This window comes from Leucopleurus acutus (genome assembly GCF_964270905.1).
Source record: "Leucopleurus acutus genome assembly, chromosome: 10".
Lineage (NCBI taxonomy): Eukaryota > Metazoa > Chordata > Mammalia > Artiodactyla > Delphinidae > Leucopleurus > Leucopleurus acutus.
Window position 1 is genome coordinate 75952557 of NC_139153.1, and position 19771 is coordinate 75972327.

At 40.1% G+C, this 19771-nt stretch overlaps 1 protein-coding gene across 2 annotated transcripts in view; it reads right to left on the reverse strand.

The window, feature by feature from the left end:
- The window catches only part of CYP39A1 (cytochrome P450 family 39 subfamily A member 1), a 71662-nt gene that overhangs the window by 9065 nt on the left and 42826 nt on the right, over nucleotides 1-19771 (reverse strand). For both annotated transcript variants that reach the window (XR_014326541.1, XM_082848789.1), the window contains exons 9-10: nucleotides 13530-13625; nucleotides 12596-12684 (exon numbers count right to left, since the gene is read on the reverse strand). Coding sequence is in view for 1 of the 2 variants with exons in the window: in XM_082848789.1 (XP_082704915.1) it covers nucleotides 12596-12684; nucleotides 13530-13625 (185 nt within the window). In the remaining variant the exon portion in view is untranslated. The remainder of the gene's footprint in view (nucleotides 1-12595; nucleotides 12685-13529; nucleotides 13626-19771) is intronic.

Here is a 19771-nt window from a genome sequence, read left to right on the forward strand (position 1 = left end):
TCATCATCACAGACCCAATCCTCTCCATTCCCCTTCCTGTCCAGTTAGGCACCGAGGTGTTTTATCTTCCAAATGTTTCCCCGGTCCCTCTCCTTATCCCCTATCTCCAGTCCCTCCACTGCTCCCCAGTGTAGGTCTTCGTCATCTATTCATGTCCTGGATTCCTGAATCACCTGGGTTTCCAGGTTGGTTGCTTTGTTTCCAGTGTCACTTCTCTCCACTCTATCCTTCACTCTCCCACTAGAGTAAACTCTCTAAAACAGAAATCTATCACTGTTTCCTCATTTTACACACATGCATACATACACACACATACCACCTGTCAATGCTTCTCATTTCCTTCCAAATGCCACAGGGAACACCGCCAGCCCTTGAAGATCTGCTCCCTCCCTATTTCTCCAGACTCTTCTCCCCCATAGCTCCTCCTTGAAACCCGTGCTCTTGCCACACCGCATACCTGAGTTCCCTGAATGGCGATGTTCTCTGTTGCAAGCCCTTCCCCTGCCTGAGGCTCAGTTTCCACTGGAGGCATTCCCTGGTCTCTTGCTTCTGGGCTGAGGTGTCCCTCCTCTCCATTCCATGGCTCCCAGTGCACATTTCAGCCTTTGCATCTATTGCACTGAACTCTGATTGCCTATTGGCCATCCCTCTCCTGGGGTTATATTGTTGGGCCTTAACACAGTGCAGAGGGCTCTGCTGATGCCTAATAATGTTGACTGAATAGATGAATAGATGATGGAAGGTGATGTCTCCATAAAGCAGATTCAATTTCCTTACCTTTCCATCCTTTTCTATGCTTCTGTGGCACTTTTAACATCCCTCAACTAACACCCTTATCCTACAAGCCCACTCTATTACAGTTAATTGTTTTCATGTCTGTCTCCCCTTATAGACTACCATCTTCACAAAAGCAGGAACCGTGTCTTATTTATCACTGAATCCTCAATGTTTGTTGATTGCATGAGTGAATGAATGAACATGAATGATCTGCTATTCATATCAGATAATTAGATTTGCTTCCCGCTGGTATTCTTGAAACATCTTGCCTATATTTTATTTCAAATGAAATCTGGACCACTCCAGGTGTTGTTAGGACCTACTTGGATACCAGATCAATTCTTCACGAATATTTGTGATGTAAATTTAATCCTGCCTACTTAGAAATGCTAAAGATAATTCATTCCAACTGAGTGTCAATGTCCATGAAATACAACACCCCAATCTTTATTGATTCAGATCAAAGTTAGCAGCGATTCCAATAAAAAGCAATTTTGCTAATTTGCAGGTTCAGAATCTCTCACAACTAAGTTTCTGTCACACTTCTAACAAATTAGGATGTCCACTTCTGGCCGTGATGGTTGTCCTTAGGACTTGAGCTTTTCAAAGCAGCCCGTGATGGGCACACCATGTCCTATTTCCTTAAGATATATCCAAATGTTTACTCTTCAGATTCTCTACAGAATGACTGACTATCACCTTAACCTTATGGGCACATTAAAGACTTCATTTTGTTCCGTGAGACAAGCCATTAGACAGTTTTAAACAAATTTGACTTAAGTTTTAAAAAGGCTCATTTGGCTGCTACATTGAGAATAAAATATAACGTGCTGCTAGAAGACTGATTAGGAAGCCATCATAATCTTCCAGGCAATGGAAAGTGGTGACTTGGACCAGGATGACGGAATAGTCATGGTTAGCGTCTGTATATACTTTGTAGGATGGCTGATGGCTTGCATGACAGATGTGGAAAACATAAAGAGTCAAGGACGACTCCAAGTTTTTGGCCCGAGGAAACGCAAGGATATAGCAGTGGGGAAGGCCGATGGAAGAGCACTTGCGGAGCTCACTTTTGGACCTGTTCAGTGCTGCTGGCTCCAGACAAGTGCCTTGGAGACATCCAGTGGAGATGTTGAGTGGAGGCTGGGGATGAGCCTGGTGTTTGGGTGGGGATTCAGTCAGGGCTGGAGGTACAAGAGATATAAATACAGAGTCATCACTATTCAGACAATTATTGAAAGCCAAGGGATAGGATGAAGTCACTTAGGGAGCAAGTTAAATAGAAAAAACTAAGAAATCTGAGGAGAGAGCCCTGGGGCAGCCCAAAATTTGGAGGTTAGAAATGTGAGGAAGGTGAGCAAAGGGGCCTGAGAAGAAGTAGCCAAAGGGGTAGGATAGTGAAAAGAGAGTGATTATCTCCAAAGTCCTGTGAAGAAAGCGTTTCATGGAGACCGCGAATTCTGTATCTAACGGGAAAGGTGGCAACGAGTACCCACGTGTAAAATGAAACATGAACATTCCCGCTTGCATAAAACAGCCAGTCCTTCTCAGCCCTTAGCACCCTTCCTAGAAGTAAATTAGATGAGCTCACTAAACTGACATCTTGTGTTTGGTAGAATAAGCAGTGACTTCCCGATACTCAGCGGTTACCTGGCAGCACTAGAAAAGTGCTTGCTAATTTTGCATTTGTGAATCATAAAACAGTTTTTGGATGAAGGTTCTCCTTTATCCAAACAAATGCTATTTTCTTAGAACTCTGTTTTCAGCCCTTCTCTAACTTTAGCTTGCCATGACGGGAGTGCTTCTCTGAACTCAGCCCCCTGGGGAAAAGGTGGCTGGCATCCTTCCTCTCCAGTCCCTGGAGGAGAGGCACTGCGGCGATAAGGACAATGGACCATTTGGCAGGGTAGGTGGGGCTGTTCCAGGGAAGAAGTCCCTCCACTCAGAGGGTAACCAAGGCACAGACTTGGAAGGGGCCATGGAATGCCTAGGGGCCTGCAAGCTGTCTACTCCCAGTAGAAGGTGAGGTGATGAGAAATGGAGTGGACCGAGCAGGAAGAAACGAGGAACTGGCTCATCGAGGGGCTTGAGTGTGTCGTGTGACAGTGTTGGGACTTTGACCCTGAAAATACCACAGACCTTGTGAATAAATTGTACTGAAAAATTATACTTATATGTGAAAATGAAGGTTCTTTAAGCATTATTATACATAAGAGGCCCTCAATGAATATTTCCTCTATCACGCAAATAAGTCATGTAAACAAGAAATAGTTCCTAAGCTATTTAAGAGCACAAGCTGAACTATTTTAGAAACATTACGCATGTTTTGATTAGAAATAGAGCTAATGTTTATCAGTTCATTAAAATAGTTTTCCACTAGAACCTGTAAGCATTTCCTTAACTAACTTTAGTCCCTGGGATATTCTTAAAAATCATAAAACTGAATTTCATTTAAGGTAAAACTATAGTTCAGGCTTTGGACCAACTAATACTGTGTGCATGGTGAGGCTTTAGTATTTTTCTTCTTTTATTTTTGAGGGTTAAGTTAGTTCAGTTATTAAATTAGTATTAGTTATTGAAATAGTATAAATATTAATATTACATTTACTATCATTTCTAAACATTTTGGTATTCTGGTTAAAAAAAAGTAAGCTGAGTTAATAATACAGATAATAAAGTAATATGTGCTAAAACTCTTATTTTCTCCAAATCCAAATATTTGGATAGTCTAGCAGAATTACCTAAATTATCCACGAAATAAAGTTCATATTTTTGCAATGGCAAAAAATAAATTGTGCTTTCAAGCCTTTACCAGGTTACTGAGTTTTGTTCGATGTCTAAAACATCAGGGACTAACACATACGTAACTGTGACATTAAAAGCTCCGTTACTCCAAAGAAAACGAGCCTCATAAACGCGTATCTTTACAAAAGCGCCTCAGGAGCAAGCTGAGCTGTGTTCATGCTAGGAATGTGTTCTTAATACTTCTAATGTCAAAACAGTGAAAATAATGAGGCATATTATTTATAATATGTATTTTTTACACTTACAAGAACATTACACATCTACAAATAAAGCTCATTAAAATATAAACATGCCGAAAATTCCTTAAATGCTGAGTACTTGTGTGTGTTCCCCATGTGTAAATAAATGTTCAAGCTACACAGAACACAAAGTCCTACAAAACCTGGCCTCTACCCTCACATTGCTAGTAATGTACATGGAGAGATGGGAAAGGTAACAATGTAAGATAAATGTGGAAACAGAAGGGCTTTGGAGATTTGGGGTCTGGACCAAGCAGTGTAACCCAGAGTTGACCAACTCTATGTGGAGGTGACACCTGAGCTAGACCTGGATGGAAGGACAGGCTCCAATAAGTAGACATGTTGAGTAAGGGCATTCCAGACCCAGTATAGAGTGAGAGTGAGGGGAGGAATGGGCACGGTAGTCAGGGGACAACTGGTAGACCCTCTGGGGTGGGCATTCCCAGATGTGCAGAAAGATGTATTTGTGTCAAATTTTTGGAGGGTCTGGAGTCCCAGGCTGATGAGTTTGGCTGGCAGGCAGTGGTGCCAGAGTCTTAACAAGAAAGTGACAATTAGAGCTAATTATTTAAGGAAAATTCATCTGTATGTAGTGAGTGAGATGGATTGAAAGAAGAGATAATACAGCTGGGCGAAGGGTAAGAAAATGATGACATCACCTGGGGCATGACGACCTGGTTTAGGAGGTGGGAGTAGACACCTGGGGGCAGGCCGAGAAGAGGGAGGAGCAAAGGGGGCTCCAGAAGCCCAGGCCTAGGAGATCAGTGAGACATGGAAGAGAAACCGAGAGTACAGGACGAATGCTAGGGTTAGCGGTAAGTAAGGACTTTAGTATTAGATGTCTGGATTTTGAGACTGAATCCCTTTTTAAAAGAAAATCTCTCTCTTTTTTTTCTTACTAGACGTCATCGAGGGCAGTGCCAGCATGGGCTGGAAAACTGCCACTGTTACCAGGAGCAGGGGCTCTGAAGTATATTCCTAGTTGCTACCAGCTGCAGCTTATGAAAATAGAATGGTCTTGCCCTGGAATTCAGAGAAGGCAGCATACAGACATACTTTCACAGGCATCCTTCATTGAAGCATGGCTATTCAAGTTAAAGGGGAAGTACTTTTCCCACAACCTCATCCCCTTTAAGAAATCTTATAGGAAAACAAAAGCCTATAAGACAGGAGGCAAAATAATCTAGACCAGTGTTTCTCACACTTTAGCATGCATCAGAGTCACATGGAAAAGCTTGTTCAAACACAAGCTGCTTGGTCGACCCCCAGAGTTTTTCTGACTTAGTAGTTCTGGGGAAGGGCAGCCCAATTTGCATTTTTTACAAGTTTCCATGTAATGTTATTACTGGTGGTCTGGGGATCATACTTTAGAATCACTGATCTAGAGGCACTTGACAAGCAGAAAGGGAAAAAATAAGTTACAAGATGTAGTTTATCAAACCTTTAGTTTTAGCACACAAAATTAAAATTACCGAGAATACCTCAGCTACACAGGAAACTTTATGGCTGGGGCACCAAACGTTTGATTGGGAATGATGGTGTGGGCAAAATCTGGAAGAGTGAGCAGAGAGGGGATGGTCCTAAATACAGGGAAGCAAATCCAGAATAAAATGAGAACAGGATTAGGGTAAACTGGAAGAGCAGGAAAAGAAGAAAAGATGTGAGGAAGAGAAGAGAAGGGAATGGGACATACTTAGAAGGAGGACAAGTTGGAGAGAAAGCAGTTGAGGAAGCAAAGAGGAAAGGTCTGGAGGACCTCAGGGCTTCTGGACTTGAGACACCGTTTTCTGTTCCACTGGGGAGATGAGAATCACGTCCTAGTGGGAGTACTGTCTCTGAGGTCACTGCTTTTCAGAGGGGCAGGCAGGATTATTTTAACGGTGATCCTCCTAGAAGAAAAACTCCCCTATGTATGAACTATGAGCTAGACACTGGATACCTCTTTCTAAAGCTTCTTATTCAAGAAAAGGGCAAAGGAACATTACTGCCTTCATTAAGATGAATTACGCACCAAATAGAATTGATCTTGTGCTATATCTTAAATTCTAGACCCTCCAGGAGGAAAAATTTAAGAAGTGACATTTGTTTTTGTTTACTTTGGTGATATACCCAGAGTAAATGAAACTCTACCCCCTTACAAAGCCCAGGCTATTTAGAAAGCTATTAACTGATGTGGTCAGTATATGTTAATACAATATTTCATGGAGTTCAACAGATCTTGAAAGAAAGCTTTTGCATTTAAGGAAATTATCTATTACTTAGGATGCTTTTGGTTGCAAGTGACAGAAAACCCCATTAGACTGGTTTCTGTATTGAAGGGACTGTATCGATTTATGTACCTGAAAAACCTAGAGCTGGTGCTGGCCTCAGGCAGAGATCACTCCAACGGCTCAACGATGCTACCATGAAGCCAGTTCGCCTCTGCTGCTCTGCTCTATGGTACCAACTTCATCCTGCTTTTACAGTCTCAAAAGTTTCTGGGGCCAAGTGCTTCATTATTCACATCCTACAGGGAATGATTATTTCTGACCCAGAAGTCTCAACAGAAGCTTTCACTTGGTAGTTAATTGTACTGCTTAAAACACAAGGCAAGACTAAAATCAATCACTATGGGAAGGGAGGGAGGGTTAGGGATGGGATGTGAGAACTGGCTTAGGGAACAGTGCTTCACTCCTATAGAGCTGGGGGCGGAATCAGCACCTCAGCATCCCACGAATCTCCAAATGAAAATCAGGGCAATTAGCAAGGAAGAAGAAGACATTAACGATGGAGAGATAATAACCCATGGGCAACTGTGATATAGCACAGTGTTAATGCCAGTCCTCTTTTCCTAGGAGCTGAAACTTCTTTCTGAAAAACAAAGAGACCAAACTTATCAAAGAGCAGTAACTCAGTCTGATGAGGGGAGAAAGCCCATGAAAAAAAAAAAGTGGTGGGGAGATACCCAGCCCAAAGTGCCCTTTTTTTCTCTCCATCAGCTACAAATTCTGTGCAGGTGTCCTGTGCACGACTGAGAGGCTAGCGATCTATTTGGTAAATGAAGGAAAAGAGGGTCCTTTCTGGCATTTTTGGAGCAGAAATGAACATGTTTTATTTTAGAAGCACTTTGGCCTAAGTATCAAAAATCACTCTGGTTTGCAAGGCAGATGTAGAGAACAAACGTATGGACACCACAGGGGGAAAGTGGGGGTGGGGGGGTGATGGTGGTCGGATGAATTGGGAGACTGGGATTGACATATACACGCGAATATGTATAAAACAGATAACTAATAAGAACCTGCTGTATAAAAAATAAATTTAAAAAAATCACTCTGGAATTTGCTGCTTCTGTTCTTGACAGACTTAAACCTTAGCCTCATAATGAAGTGTCAGAATGAAATGGCTGGGAAAGTAATGACTGCGATTTCACCAATGGTTTCTGTGCTCCTCTGAGCGAGTCACTGCCCCGCAGTAAAGCAGAAAGGAGAGAGAAGCATGGCTAGAAGTTAATAAAGGACCTGGCAGCCTCGCTCAGTCTTGGAGTTAACTTCATCCGCTCTTCCCACTCTCGACCCTTTTCACATCCCCTCCAGGACGTGTGCGTGGCCATAGTGAAAATGTTAGGGCAATATTATGTTAGTAAATCCAGTTCATTCCGTTCCATTTACCAACGGGAGTTGAGGGGATGCATTTGTTTATGTAACAAATTCCTCAGAATGAACCGAATTCGTAACTTCTCATGAAATCCAGAGGGACTGGTGTTACTCACTCCTCTAGAGCATTCAGCTACCTCTAAGTATAATGCTTCTCAAATACAAGATTGCGCAAAGATGTTTTACTGAATAAGGCACACTTATTAAAATTACATTATCGTTAATATAATAAACATATAGAAACTACTGTACTCAGAGCTTCACAAACCCCAAATATAGAGTTGCCTTGCTACCACTAACACATAGGTACATTACATTCCTGCGAGCACTTAACTTTATTTCTACCCTCAACGTTTGACACCACTGCCTTTCAGGAAGGTATGCTGTCTTTTGTGCTGTTTACTAATTATTCTCATCTAGTCCATAAAGCCTTTTCCAGTGCCCTTTCCTCTGAGTTCCTATGACAATTATGACATAGATGAGTCCTCTGGCATTTCTCACGTGCCGTCTCCTGCTATTCAGTAGAGCTTGTTTTGCACACTGCTATGTCCCATCTCTCCAACTGCATTATAAGCAACTCAGGAATGTTATGTGTCTTTGAATCTCCCTAGTGTTTCATAAGGTGTCTTGAGTTAGATTATAAGCTCCTTGAGGGAAGGGACTTCATCCATTATTTTGTTTTCCAAGGTAGCTCCTAGAACTCTACCCTGACATATAGCATACAATTGATAAATATTTACTGAATGAAGGAAATCATATTAACACTAGGTGCTCAAGAGATATTTGGTGGGTTGAATAATAGTACTACTAACCTACTATCAGCTGGACCTATGTTTGAATTAATTTTCCAACAGCAATGTGATTTTCGCGAGTAATTCCAGATTAGTTCATGACTTTATGACTTGTACTGCCCTAGGATAACGTGAAGAACCCAAACACACAAAAAAGTAGAAATCACAGTTTTTATCCCCGAGGAATCCATGCCTCATTTCCATGTCTCAAGTACTGCAGCCTTCCTCTTATTACACCCTTTTCTCATCCAAGCATATGCCTTTGTAAGGGGGTTATCTTGCCAAAGATGAGGGCTATTGTTTTACATTGGAATTTAACCCATATCAGTTAGCACAATGATACAGCCAACTGGGATCCTCTTGCAGGGATGGGAACCAAGGAAAATCAGGGCTATTGGCTTTGGTGTGCGTTCCAGGGGGTGGGGATGGCAAGCACATCCCTTTCTGCTAAGATCATCAACTCTCAGAGACGCCCACTGGAAATCCCCTGTCCTATTCCTCCATCTAAATTCACAGTTAAGAGGAGAATGTCCACTTTTCATTTCCCATACTACCGTGGCTGGTAAAGTCTAGTAGTTCATGTGCTTTCTCCTGTTGGTTTTTCTGCAAAATCACTGGACTTCTCCAGCAGTAGATTTCCTGGGAAGGGGTCCCTTCCACGACAGGGAAGTGCCTAGCAAGGGGTTCACCCTCCACGTATATTTTCTGAACTCCCATCGTTCTGAGGAGGAACTCTAGTTCTTCCATTCTGCTTTTTGGTTGGCAGCCGATGGCAGCACTGAGTTCTTATTTCGTGTTCACTTGGGAGAGGGGCTCTCGGACTGCCTCAGTGGCCCGAACACCAAGGGGCGACAGCTGCAAGGCCACAAGACTGTTTTCTTGACAAACTTTGATTGTCATCTACTTCCCAGGCAACTTTCTCTGACTCACTGAGTATTTGGTACATGAGAAAATAAATTGGCTTGAGGTACACGAACTAAGAATGGGTGCGATTTTCTAGGGATTATACTAAGGGTTTGTGGGATTAACTTTCTAGTGCAAAGATCTATCTTGGCATATGTTGTCCAAATGAAGTCATTCACCCTCTTGAACAATCTTCTGTGTTGTCTGTTTTTTTAAAAAAAAGTTTCATGAGTTGGCTGTTTAAAATAAGTAACAGGAAAATTATGGACTATTAAAAATAGAAGCTTAGTGGAAAACTAGATTAAGTAGGTTTTAAAAAATTAAGTCATATTTATTCAACATTCGTATTTAACCTGTAGATTTTGGTTATATGATATATGTTTTGCTGCACTTCACACTCGAAAGTTTTCAAAGGAAAACTTAATATCTTGTCCCCAAAATTGCTCCTGTTCCTAATTTCTCTATTTCTACCACCTCTTCCAGCCACCTAGATTCAAAGCTACAGCATTCCTCAAACCCCACCTCTCGCCTGGTCACTGTTTCTAATCATCTTCCAAATCTGGTAGACTGCACCACTCCATCTCTCTCACATGCAATGTCAGCATGCCCCACTCTAGGCTGCTCTACCCAAAACGTTTTAATACTTCATTAGTGCTTTGTGAGCTGTGTACCTGGGTATTAAAGGGCCTTCCCGGTTGGGCCAATGTCCCTTTTGAGTCTGTCTTCTTGCTACTACTTGTAATCTGGTCTCAATAACAGTAAAACCAGAACCCCTAACCTACATATCCCTGTACTAAATGACCCCTCGATCACTGTTCCCTCAGTCTGGAAGTTCATCCAACCCTTCAAAGGCCTCTCTCCCAAGAAAATCATCTAAGATCACCCTGACCAGATACACCCTGTCTCTTGAATCCCCACAGCGCGATGCTTGGCCATCTCTCACCCTGCGTCCCTTGAAGTTATTTATGAACTCGCTATGGTATCCTCCTCGCCTTCTCCCAGGGCTGAGGGCTGAGAACATGTCTTACTCTTGCCCAAAGCTTCTGCAGTACCCAGGACACTGCCTTACATATAGTATAAGCTCGGTACATTGAAAAATGTATAGTTTCTGTATAAATAATATACTATTGATTCAGGTGAAATATCATGGTCCCCTCTTTTGTACCCATTACTGTCAAACTCAAGCAAATGTCTGTCAGCCTCAAAAGATATCACAGTAATGTCATAACAGCCCCTCTTAGAAACCACAGTCATCAGTTAATCCTTGACCATTGGCCCATACTACATGCTTCATTGCAAAGCATTTCAGTTCTTGGTCTAAAATACTTCTAGCTCAATTTCAAACATGCTTATAGTAAACTCTTTAGTTACAACTGGGAATATATATAAAGGGACCTGAAAAAAAGTAATACCTAACATTTTTAGAAGACCTACTCTTACAACATGGATATTGGTGACAAAAATAATAAATGTATTATTGGTTTAAGAACTGCTTTTCTGGGCTTCCCTGGTGGCGAAGTGGTTAGGAATCCACCTGCCAATGAGGGACACGTGTTCGATCCCTGCCCGGGAAGATCCCACATGCTGCGGAGCAACTAAGCCCATGTGCCACAACTACTGAGCCTGCGCTCTGGAGCCCGGGAGCCACAACTACTGAAGCCCGTGCGCCTAGAGCCCGTGTTCTGCAACAAGAGAGGCCACCGCAATGAGAGACCCATGCACCGCAAGGAGGAGTGGCCTCCACTCGCCACAGCTATGGAAAGCCCGCGGGCAGCAACGAAGACCCAATGCAGCCAAAAATAAAAACAAATAAATAAATAAATTTTAAAAAAAAGAACTGCTTTTCTAAAATAAAAATGATATGAGAAAGGGTGAGCATGATGGGTTTTTGTAGTTATTGTTTGTTTTTGTTGGTTATACTATTCCCTTCAAGTATCTGACACTCAATTATAATGTTAACTTTGGAGTTTTTTGGTAGGTATGTCAGCATGCTTTCAGATCTAACCAATGAAACCTCCAACTCAACCTGCCTTAAACTAAAGTGAACATTTATTACATATATATGTAATATATATTATTAATAAAAAGCATTTATTATCTAACGTAACAGGAAGTAGAGTAGCTCCTCAAAACTGATGATTCAGTGGCACATGACATCTCATGGACCAAGCTCTTCACATATCTCTACTCTGTGTCCACAGACTCCAAACCACCCTAAGGCTTATTCCCCTTGAACTTGCTCTTAGCAGCAACTGGAGCTACCTACCTGCTTGCTCGTTCACTCCCAATGGGAGAGGACAGTATATACTTTCCTAACCGTGAAAGAAGAAAGTCTCTCCTTTCAGTCTGATTGGCCAGTTTAAGTCAAGGACCTACCCCAGGACGAACAGTTGTCTCCAGGGAAACACCAGGCACAAATCTGCTTACCCCTCAGCTTCTAGAATAACTTCTAAGAAGGAAGATAGAATTTCCATGGTTGGCTAAGGGTAATGAAAACCATTTTGGGGGAGGTGTCAATTATGAAAAGCAAGTTGATATTATGAAACATAAAACAAAGGAGGAGTTGAACGGATGCTATTGGGTAAGTTACAATTGCAAATATGGATTGGTAATTATGTTCAAACAACGAAGACAATTGCCTTAAGAAACTACAATATTTCGAATATAGAAGTTTTAAAGGATTTGTATGTTCACTGAGTGAGATTTTGTTACAAATAGGTACCAACATTTCTCCAACAGAACCATCACCAACAAGGAAATGGGATTTATTTAATGTAGGCTGTAAGTTTTATGAGGTCAGGGACCATGTCCGTCTTCCTCAGTGCTCTATCCCTAATGCCTAGCAGAGGGCCTGGCACAGATGAGATGTTCAGAAAGGTTTCTTTTTGAATAAATAAACAGTAAATAATTTGCACTAGAACAGGGCATCACATTGAAGAGGAGGCCTGGGTGCCACATTCATTTAACTCAAAAAGATATCAAAGGCAACTTTTTATAGAACCAAACTAATTCAATAAAGAAAAACCACCCAGTAAGCTGCTGTCATGCTCGAAGTTAAAGATGTTCTGTAATCCCAGCAAATGTCTGTGCTAATGTTGTTGTTCAAGAAATATTATTCTTCTATCTATATCTTTAAAAAAGGTAGAACTCAAACCACTTCAAATTATCCTTACAGGAAAGCTGAGCATTTGAAACACAAACCCAGCTTTCATCTGGCAGCTGCAACTATAATATTTTATTCTCACAAGGTCTCCTATCAGAAGCCACTGCAGACATTCCCACAAAGACATCGCACAATGTGAGGGCCAATCAAACAGAATGTGGTCTCCTAGATTTCCCTGTAGTTTTGATAATAGAGAAAAGAGGGATTAAACCAAAGCTTTCCCCCTCCAAGCCCTCGTCTTTCTGCAGACTTTCTGGATAAATGTGCCCCAGCTGTCGCACTGACCTTCCAGGACACTGGTACTTCCCACTCCCAAATGCCATGAAGCAGTCCAAGAAAGCATGCTTCTCTAAATTTGCCTTTTTCCAACGTTCCTGTGGGAAGAAAGCATTTTTTTTCTAAATCAGTCTTATATAAATAAGCTTAACTTTATTTCTCTAGGCTAAAAATGATCTTGTACAGCTAATCCTTGCATATAAAGTTGCAGGGTTGTTGGTAATTTTTTCCAACCTGTTATTAATATCAGCCACAATTATGTTTTCGGAATGGGAACTAATAAATAAAAAGGTTTAAAAAGAACTTTGTTAAGTGGTAAATGTAAATGACAACGTAAATCAACCACAGAATTGACCTCAGAAGAGGAAGAATATTTATAATAAGGCCTCAGGCTCCATCATAAAATTGCCCTTGGTAATAAACTCAGTCATGAGGCACTGACAGCCCTCCCTGTTGGAGAAAGCTTGGTCTGCAGAATTCATTCATCTGGATGCCATTTCTGACAGTTTTACCTAAAGGCAGAGAATGGACTAAATGACCTCTTAAGATTTTGTTTAGCCCTGTAACTCCCCAGTTCTAAGAAATAGCAGAACACAGTTTTAATTTGCTTCATTTTTAGTTTTGTACTCCTTGGAAACCAGTAACAGAAGCAATTGTCTGAAGAACATGAAATATGGCTTCTATCAGGACCAAGCATATCTACTTTTAACATGTCCTGCTGGTTTCAGACAAAAATGTATTTTAAAGTTGGTGAAGCTTATTCCAAAAACTTTTCTATCTGATTTGTAAATGTTATGACATCCATATTACAAATCTAGTCTGGGATTTGTAGCCTTAGTTACCGGAGAAATACGGCTGCTTAATGATATAGCCCTAGTTAATTTATGAATTCATACTCCTGGCAGAAATCCAAGGACAATGTATACTGAAAGAGACAACTTACAGGCTTGAACAGGTCAGGTTGAGGAAAATACTTTGGGTTTCTATGTAGCCAAAATGGAGACAACATCAGCAAGTCACCAGAAGGAACGGTATAATTCTATAACAGAAAAATGGTTCCAAGTCATGTTTGGAGATCTGCTTTAATGAGAGCTTGGGTCATTAAAAATAATCCTACAACCATATTACCATATTAGAGAGAAGACATATACATCGTATAATCAATGGTGAGAAAATCTCTTTCCCAGATGGATCATTTCTATTTTCCTACGTAGGCAATTCCTGATTTCTAATTCTGATGATCAGTTATACATACATATATCTTTGGTTACATGGAGGAAGATAAGAGATACATGTGAAAATTTTAGACACTCGTCTAAGTCCACTGTAATGCAGCTTTTGATGTTTGATATTGGAGTTTGCAGGAAGTGGTCTTGATGATGGAAACCACAGTGGATTCCCAGGTTCTAGAACAGAAAAAACTAACTCTGAGACAGGACACTGGCCATACTGGCCCTGAGAACAGGGGCAGTGGATGTTCTGTCTTTGGGGATGCGGATGACAGTGGCAGGGCAGGGGCAGTGGATTCTGTTTGTTTGTTTCACTCTAGCAGCAGCTGTTAGGGCAGAAAGAAGTTGAAGACAACTGCTTAGGAAGACGTAGGACAAAGCAAGTGTTGTGGGTTTATTGGGTTGGTTTCACATTTGAGGTCTCAGTGGTTGTGAAACTGATGATAAACAGTATGTTTCCTCAAGCAGCAGAGTCTGCATGGTCCTTCTCCATTCACATTATAATAGCTTTTCATGATATATAAACTACACCAAGGACTAAAAACTATTTCACAAAATCATCTTTACATCGCCTTGTTCAGGAACCAGAGGACAAAGAGATCGCTCTTTGCCTTTGTGAGATCGCTAGAGAGCTACCATCTCTACTGAGGTGAAGACGTTTTATTAGTTAACTCCCTTTGCCAAGCATCAGAAGCCACATCTGTTTAATCCTGCGTAATTTTGAAGCGTCCTCAAGATATCTGCAAAACACTCACTTTAAGTTTACGTATCTACAACAGTAGCATGTTCCAACTGAAAACATGTCTCTTTATGTGAGCAGGGAGTGGAGTATGGGGAGCGGCCATCGTTTTTTAACCCAAGAGAACCCCTGTTGACTCCGATGGTTGCTGATATTGCTTGAGTTTGGTAATTTCAGTGCCAGGACTGCTGGAGAGAGTCAGGTCAAGACAGGAAGAGATGGAAACTTGCTCATGCCCTCTTACCATTTTTAAAGTGGAAAAGACCCGTGAGATCCCAGTCTCGTGTGTTTGTTCTACCTCTGCTGGAACTGAGGCTAGAGGGGTCATGATTGGCTCTGAAATCAGCTGGGGAGGGCCGTGATATGTCTGGGGGCAGCCCTGGGCCAGGCATCTTGTCAGGGCAACTGCTGCCCTGCCCCTCCCCCCACCCTCCCCACAGCCCTCTTCAGTGGCTGCTGACCTAGGATCGTGATGTGGAGATGCTGACTGCTGCAGCCTACAAAGCAGGGTAGCAGAGGAAGACTTCAAAGGCGGCCTCGGGAACAGCACTCACACTAGCAACAGGGAGGAGACCAGACAGAAGTTCCTGGTGCAGCAGCACATGCCAGGCGGGTGAGTGGCAGAAAAGGGTGTGAGAGCTGGTTGTATCAAAGGAATCCTCTGAGCAAACGGACATCGTTATGTCTGGGCCAGACGGTCCTGTCATTGTTAACATGGCACATGAAGAGAAAGATCAAGAGGGAGACAAAACAGTCAGAGGACCAGGGCATGGATCACTAGGAAGTGGAACTCACAGCTTCCCTGTGTTGGCAATAATGACACCTGTCAGGTAGACAGAAGTGAACTTGGCCAGCCCACCCCACAGGGATGCTGTGAGGCCAGATGAACTTCATCTGCTAGTCCGGAGACTGGCTTTTCTTGACGAGGGAAGAGAAGAAGGATTCTCTGTTGTAACTCAAGAAGGATGCTAAGACCAAAGTGGGTGCAAGGAATGCAGACTCTTACTTCAAGCAAAGAGGAGTCCTGTAAAGGCAAAGCAACCATCAGAGGAGCCCCAAAGAACATTCTTTCTCTGTAGCTCTTGCCCAGGAGCTTGGTTGGTGTTAGTTGCTTAAAAAAAAAAAAAGTACTTTAAAAATTAAAAGTATATTCTTTTGTGTAATAAAAACTGCTTTCTAGAAATTTTGCAAAATTCAGAAAAATAGAAAAAACTAGAAAAGAAAACAACAAGAGAGCTGACAACAAAAGACAGTTATCAGTTGGCTAGACTTCCCTCCAGTACTTTTACCTAATAACAGTAGTTTAGCTTTGCGGTTTTTTTATTGTTGTTTTTAAATATAGTCTGTTGTTTATATATACTGATATTGTTTGCATATATAAATACCTAGTATATACATATTGTTTTTCTCCTACTGAATAATTTTTGACTCTTATATTGTTCACTTGATATTATAGCATAAGTATTATTTTTATATTGTATACTCATTTAAAATAATTTTCTCTCCAGTGGCTTCTTAATCAATCATTCTCTACTATTTTTGCTATAATAAATAATGCCATCACAAACATCTTCTTCCACAAAGCATTGTTCATATAAAATCTTTTAACATATATGTTCAGAAGACATAGGAATATACATGTCCTATGTCTTCTGAACATCTAAGGCTATTAATATATGTTGCTCAACTGTTTCCTCAAATTTTGTAGCAAGATATGTTTCTAACTAAATATATGGGAGTATCAATTTCATTGCCCTCTCATCTGCTAATCTGACATTTTAAATAGTTTTTTCTGATTGCTGTTTAAAAGTTTATGTCTTTGCTGAGTATTTTCCATGTTGTTATTTTCTTCTATAAAACTTTTGTGCTCATGTCCTATCCTCATTTATCTCTATATATATTAGTCCTTTACTTATGGATCTGTGAATTCATTAAATATTAAAATTATTAACCCTTGAATTGTACTTATACTGACATTTATTCTTAATTTTTTGGCTGACATTTAATTTAGGTTATACTTTAAAAAATAGGACATGTTAAATTTTGATATGGTACAGTCTGTTCATCTGCTTTGTGGTTTCATTGATTAATCCTAAACATGAGAAGCCCTCTTCTCTCCACAACAGTGGCTTTCAAAGGTGGCTTAGGGTCTTCTGGGAGTCCCAAGACATTTTCAGAGAATCTGCCAGATCAAAAACCATTCCTGGGTAAAAGACTCATTCAAAGTATAGGATAGACCAATGGATTTTAATGTAACTGAGTACAAAAAATTCATTAATATATTTTCAGATTGCAACAAACTTTTAAGAAAGTACCTCTGTTGAGTTTTAGTGTAGTATCAAAGAATAGCGACAGAAATATCTGAAAAGGCTAATAAAATACTCCTTCCTTTTTTGGTTACATGTCTGTGAGAGGCTGAATCTTCTTCATTTCCATTAATAGGAAACAATATATCACAACAACTGAATGCGGACACATATATGGGAATTCAGATTTCTTCTATTAGCAAAAGGCATCAGAGAGATTTGCAAATACTTAAAATGATGCTGTTCTTCTATATTTTGTGTGTTTTGAAAAATAGAGTTATGTTTCATAAAACCACACTATCTGGGGACTTCCCTGGTGGTCCAGTGGTTAAGACTTTGCCTTCCAATGCAGCGCATGTGGGTTCAATCCCTGGTCGGTGAGCTAAGATCCAACCTGCCTCGCTCCAAAAAGCCAAAACATAACACAAAAGCAATATTGTAACAAATTCAATAAAGACATTAAAAATGGTCCACATCAAAAAAAAAAAAATCCTAAAAAAACCCCCACACAATTATTTTAATAGGTATTAGGCTTCTTATTATTTTTAAAGTGAATTATTAAATAAATATTTTAACAATTTCTCAGCTTTAGTTTCTAATACAGTAAATACCAATAGTAAATACTGATAACACTGATAATAAAGAGAAGGAAGGAATACAGTAAACCAAAGAAACCAGAGTTTGTCCATTCTCACTTATTCCAAAAAAATATAGAAAGGAATGATTATAGGAGCAAAACTAAATATTCTGTTCAGACTGTAATAAATATTCTGTTCAGATTCCATTAGGAAAGAGCAGTGGAGAATACTTCTAGTATTCATAGCAAGGAATCCTGACCTGTTGTCCAACTGGTCAAAACATAGATGATCCCATCTGAAATGATTTTTATGATCCAAATTCCTGGGAGCATATTAATATGTTCAGCAAAGACATTTCACCTGTTTTAGAAAATACTTGAAGTTTAAAAGAACCAAGTCATATGAATTTATACTAAGGAAATAATCAGTGCACAAATATTTAGCTACAGGAATGTTAATCTTTGCACTATTTATAATAGTGAAAGAATGGAAGCCACGTACATATTCAAGAACATTGAACAGATTTTAAAATTTATTTGATGTCCATATATTAGATTACGCTGTAATTCAAAATGATGTAGATGTCTTTTATTGATACAGAAAACTATTTGGGATCTATTAATAAATAAAATAAAAGAAGGTTGTGAGAAAACTAGCTTTGTGTGACCCCAATTTATTTTTTTAATGCACATATTACAGAAAAAAGTTCTGAAATTATAATAACACCAAATGTTCATAGTGGTTATCTCTAACTTGCAAGATTCTAAGCAATTTTTAATTTCTTCCTTTAGCTTCTTTTTATGGTCTTTTCTCCCCCTAATTACCATGCTTTGCTTGTGTAATAAGAAAAAAAAAAAACCTGTTCCATTTATTATTTTTAAAGTCTCAACTCTGTAGGGTGAACATCACAGTGATTAGTTTGGGCCTCCTAAGAGGAAAGGCAGTGTTTATTTTGTGTACAGAAGAAATAGCAGGTACAGGAAACACTGCACCTTTTACAAATATTAAAAAGAGATGTGAAAAATAATGAAAGGAAATGCTGGAACATTCTGGGATGATAGCAGCCTGAGTACGTGATTGTGGGGTTGCTCTACCACTGAGAGAGGCATAACTGCAGCTGCGAGGGCTTGGAAGGCGCCTGGGATGCTTCTGAGCCTCGTGTCCTCTAGGAAGAACATGTGGGTGTGAGGAGGTAGAAGTAAGAGACTATGAATTTTTAAAATAATTTATTAAATGGTTTTGGATATCTATTATTTTTAATTAAGATTTTTTATTGGGAATCCATAAGCGTTGGACCTATAAAATAGCCCAGTTTTGTAAAAGGATTTTAGGCAGTGAATCATAAATGTGTTCATACCCTTGGACCAGTAATCCACTATGAAAACATAATTCAATGATAATCCTTAAAAAAGAGAATGTACTAGGCACAAAGATACAAATAATTACCATATTAAAAACAAAACTACCTAAACTCTCAAGAGTCAGGAAATAATTAAATATTTAAGCTATCAACTCAATGTACTATTTTTTTTAACTCAATGTACTATTAATGTGGCCTTGAAATAAATATGAAAACTCCGTAGATGCATGAAATGTGAAGAATAATGTATAAAAAATTTTTTCAATGACAGATTTACATTGTAATGAAACTTAGGTTTCTATATTGATGTCACAACATTGCAGATACAAGGTCAACACACAAAAATCAACTATATTCCTACAGACAAGTAATGTACAATGGAAAATCAAAGTTTTTAAAAATGCCATTTACAGGGCTTTCCTGGTGGGGCAGTGGTTGGGAATCCGCCTGCCAATGCAGGGGACACGGGTTCAAACCCTGGTCCGGGAGGGTCCCACATGCCGCAGAGCAACCAAGCCTGTGTGCCACAACTACTGAGCCTGCGCTCTAGAGCCCACGAGCCACAACTACTGAGCCCGTGTGCCGCAACTACTGAAGCCCGTGCGCCTAGAGCCCGTGCTCTGCAACAAGAGAAGCCACCGCGATGAGAAGCCTGCGCACCGCAACGGAGAGTAGCCCCCGCTCGCCACAGCTAGAGAAAGCCCACGCACAGCAACGAAGACCCAACACAGCCAAATAGAAAATAAATAAATAAAAAGAAAAGCCCACTTTATTAAAATAAATAAAAGAATAAAAATTAAAAATACCATTTCCAAAAGCTCCAGAATAACAGAAATACTTAGGTATTAATCTAACAAAACTTGTATAGTATCTGTTTGCTTAAAATAACAATCAAAATACCCACTTATTTGTCAAATAACTATTCTGCATTTCAGCTAATTTCCTACTACCCAGAATATAATAAGGCTTACTA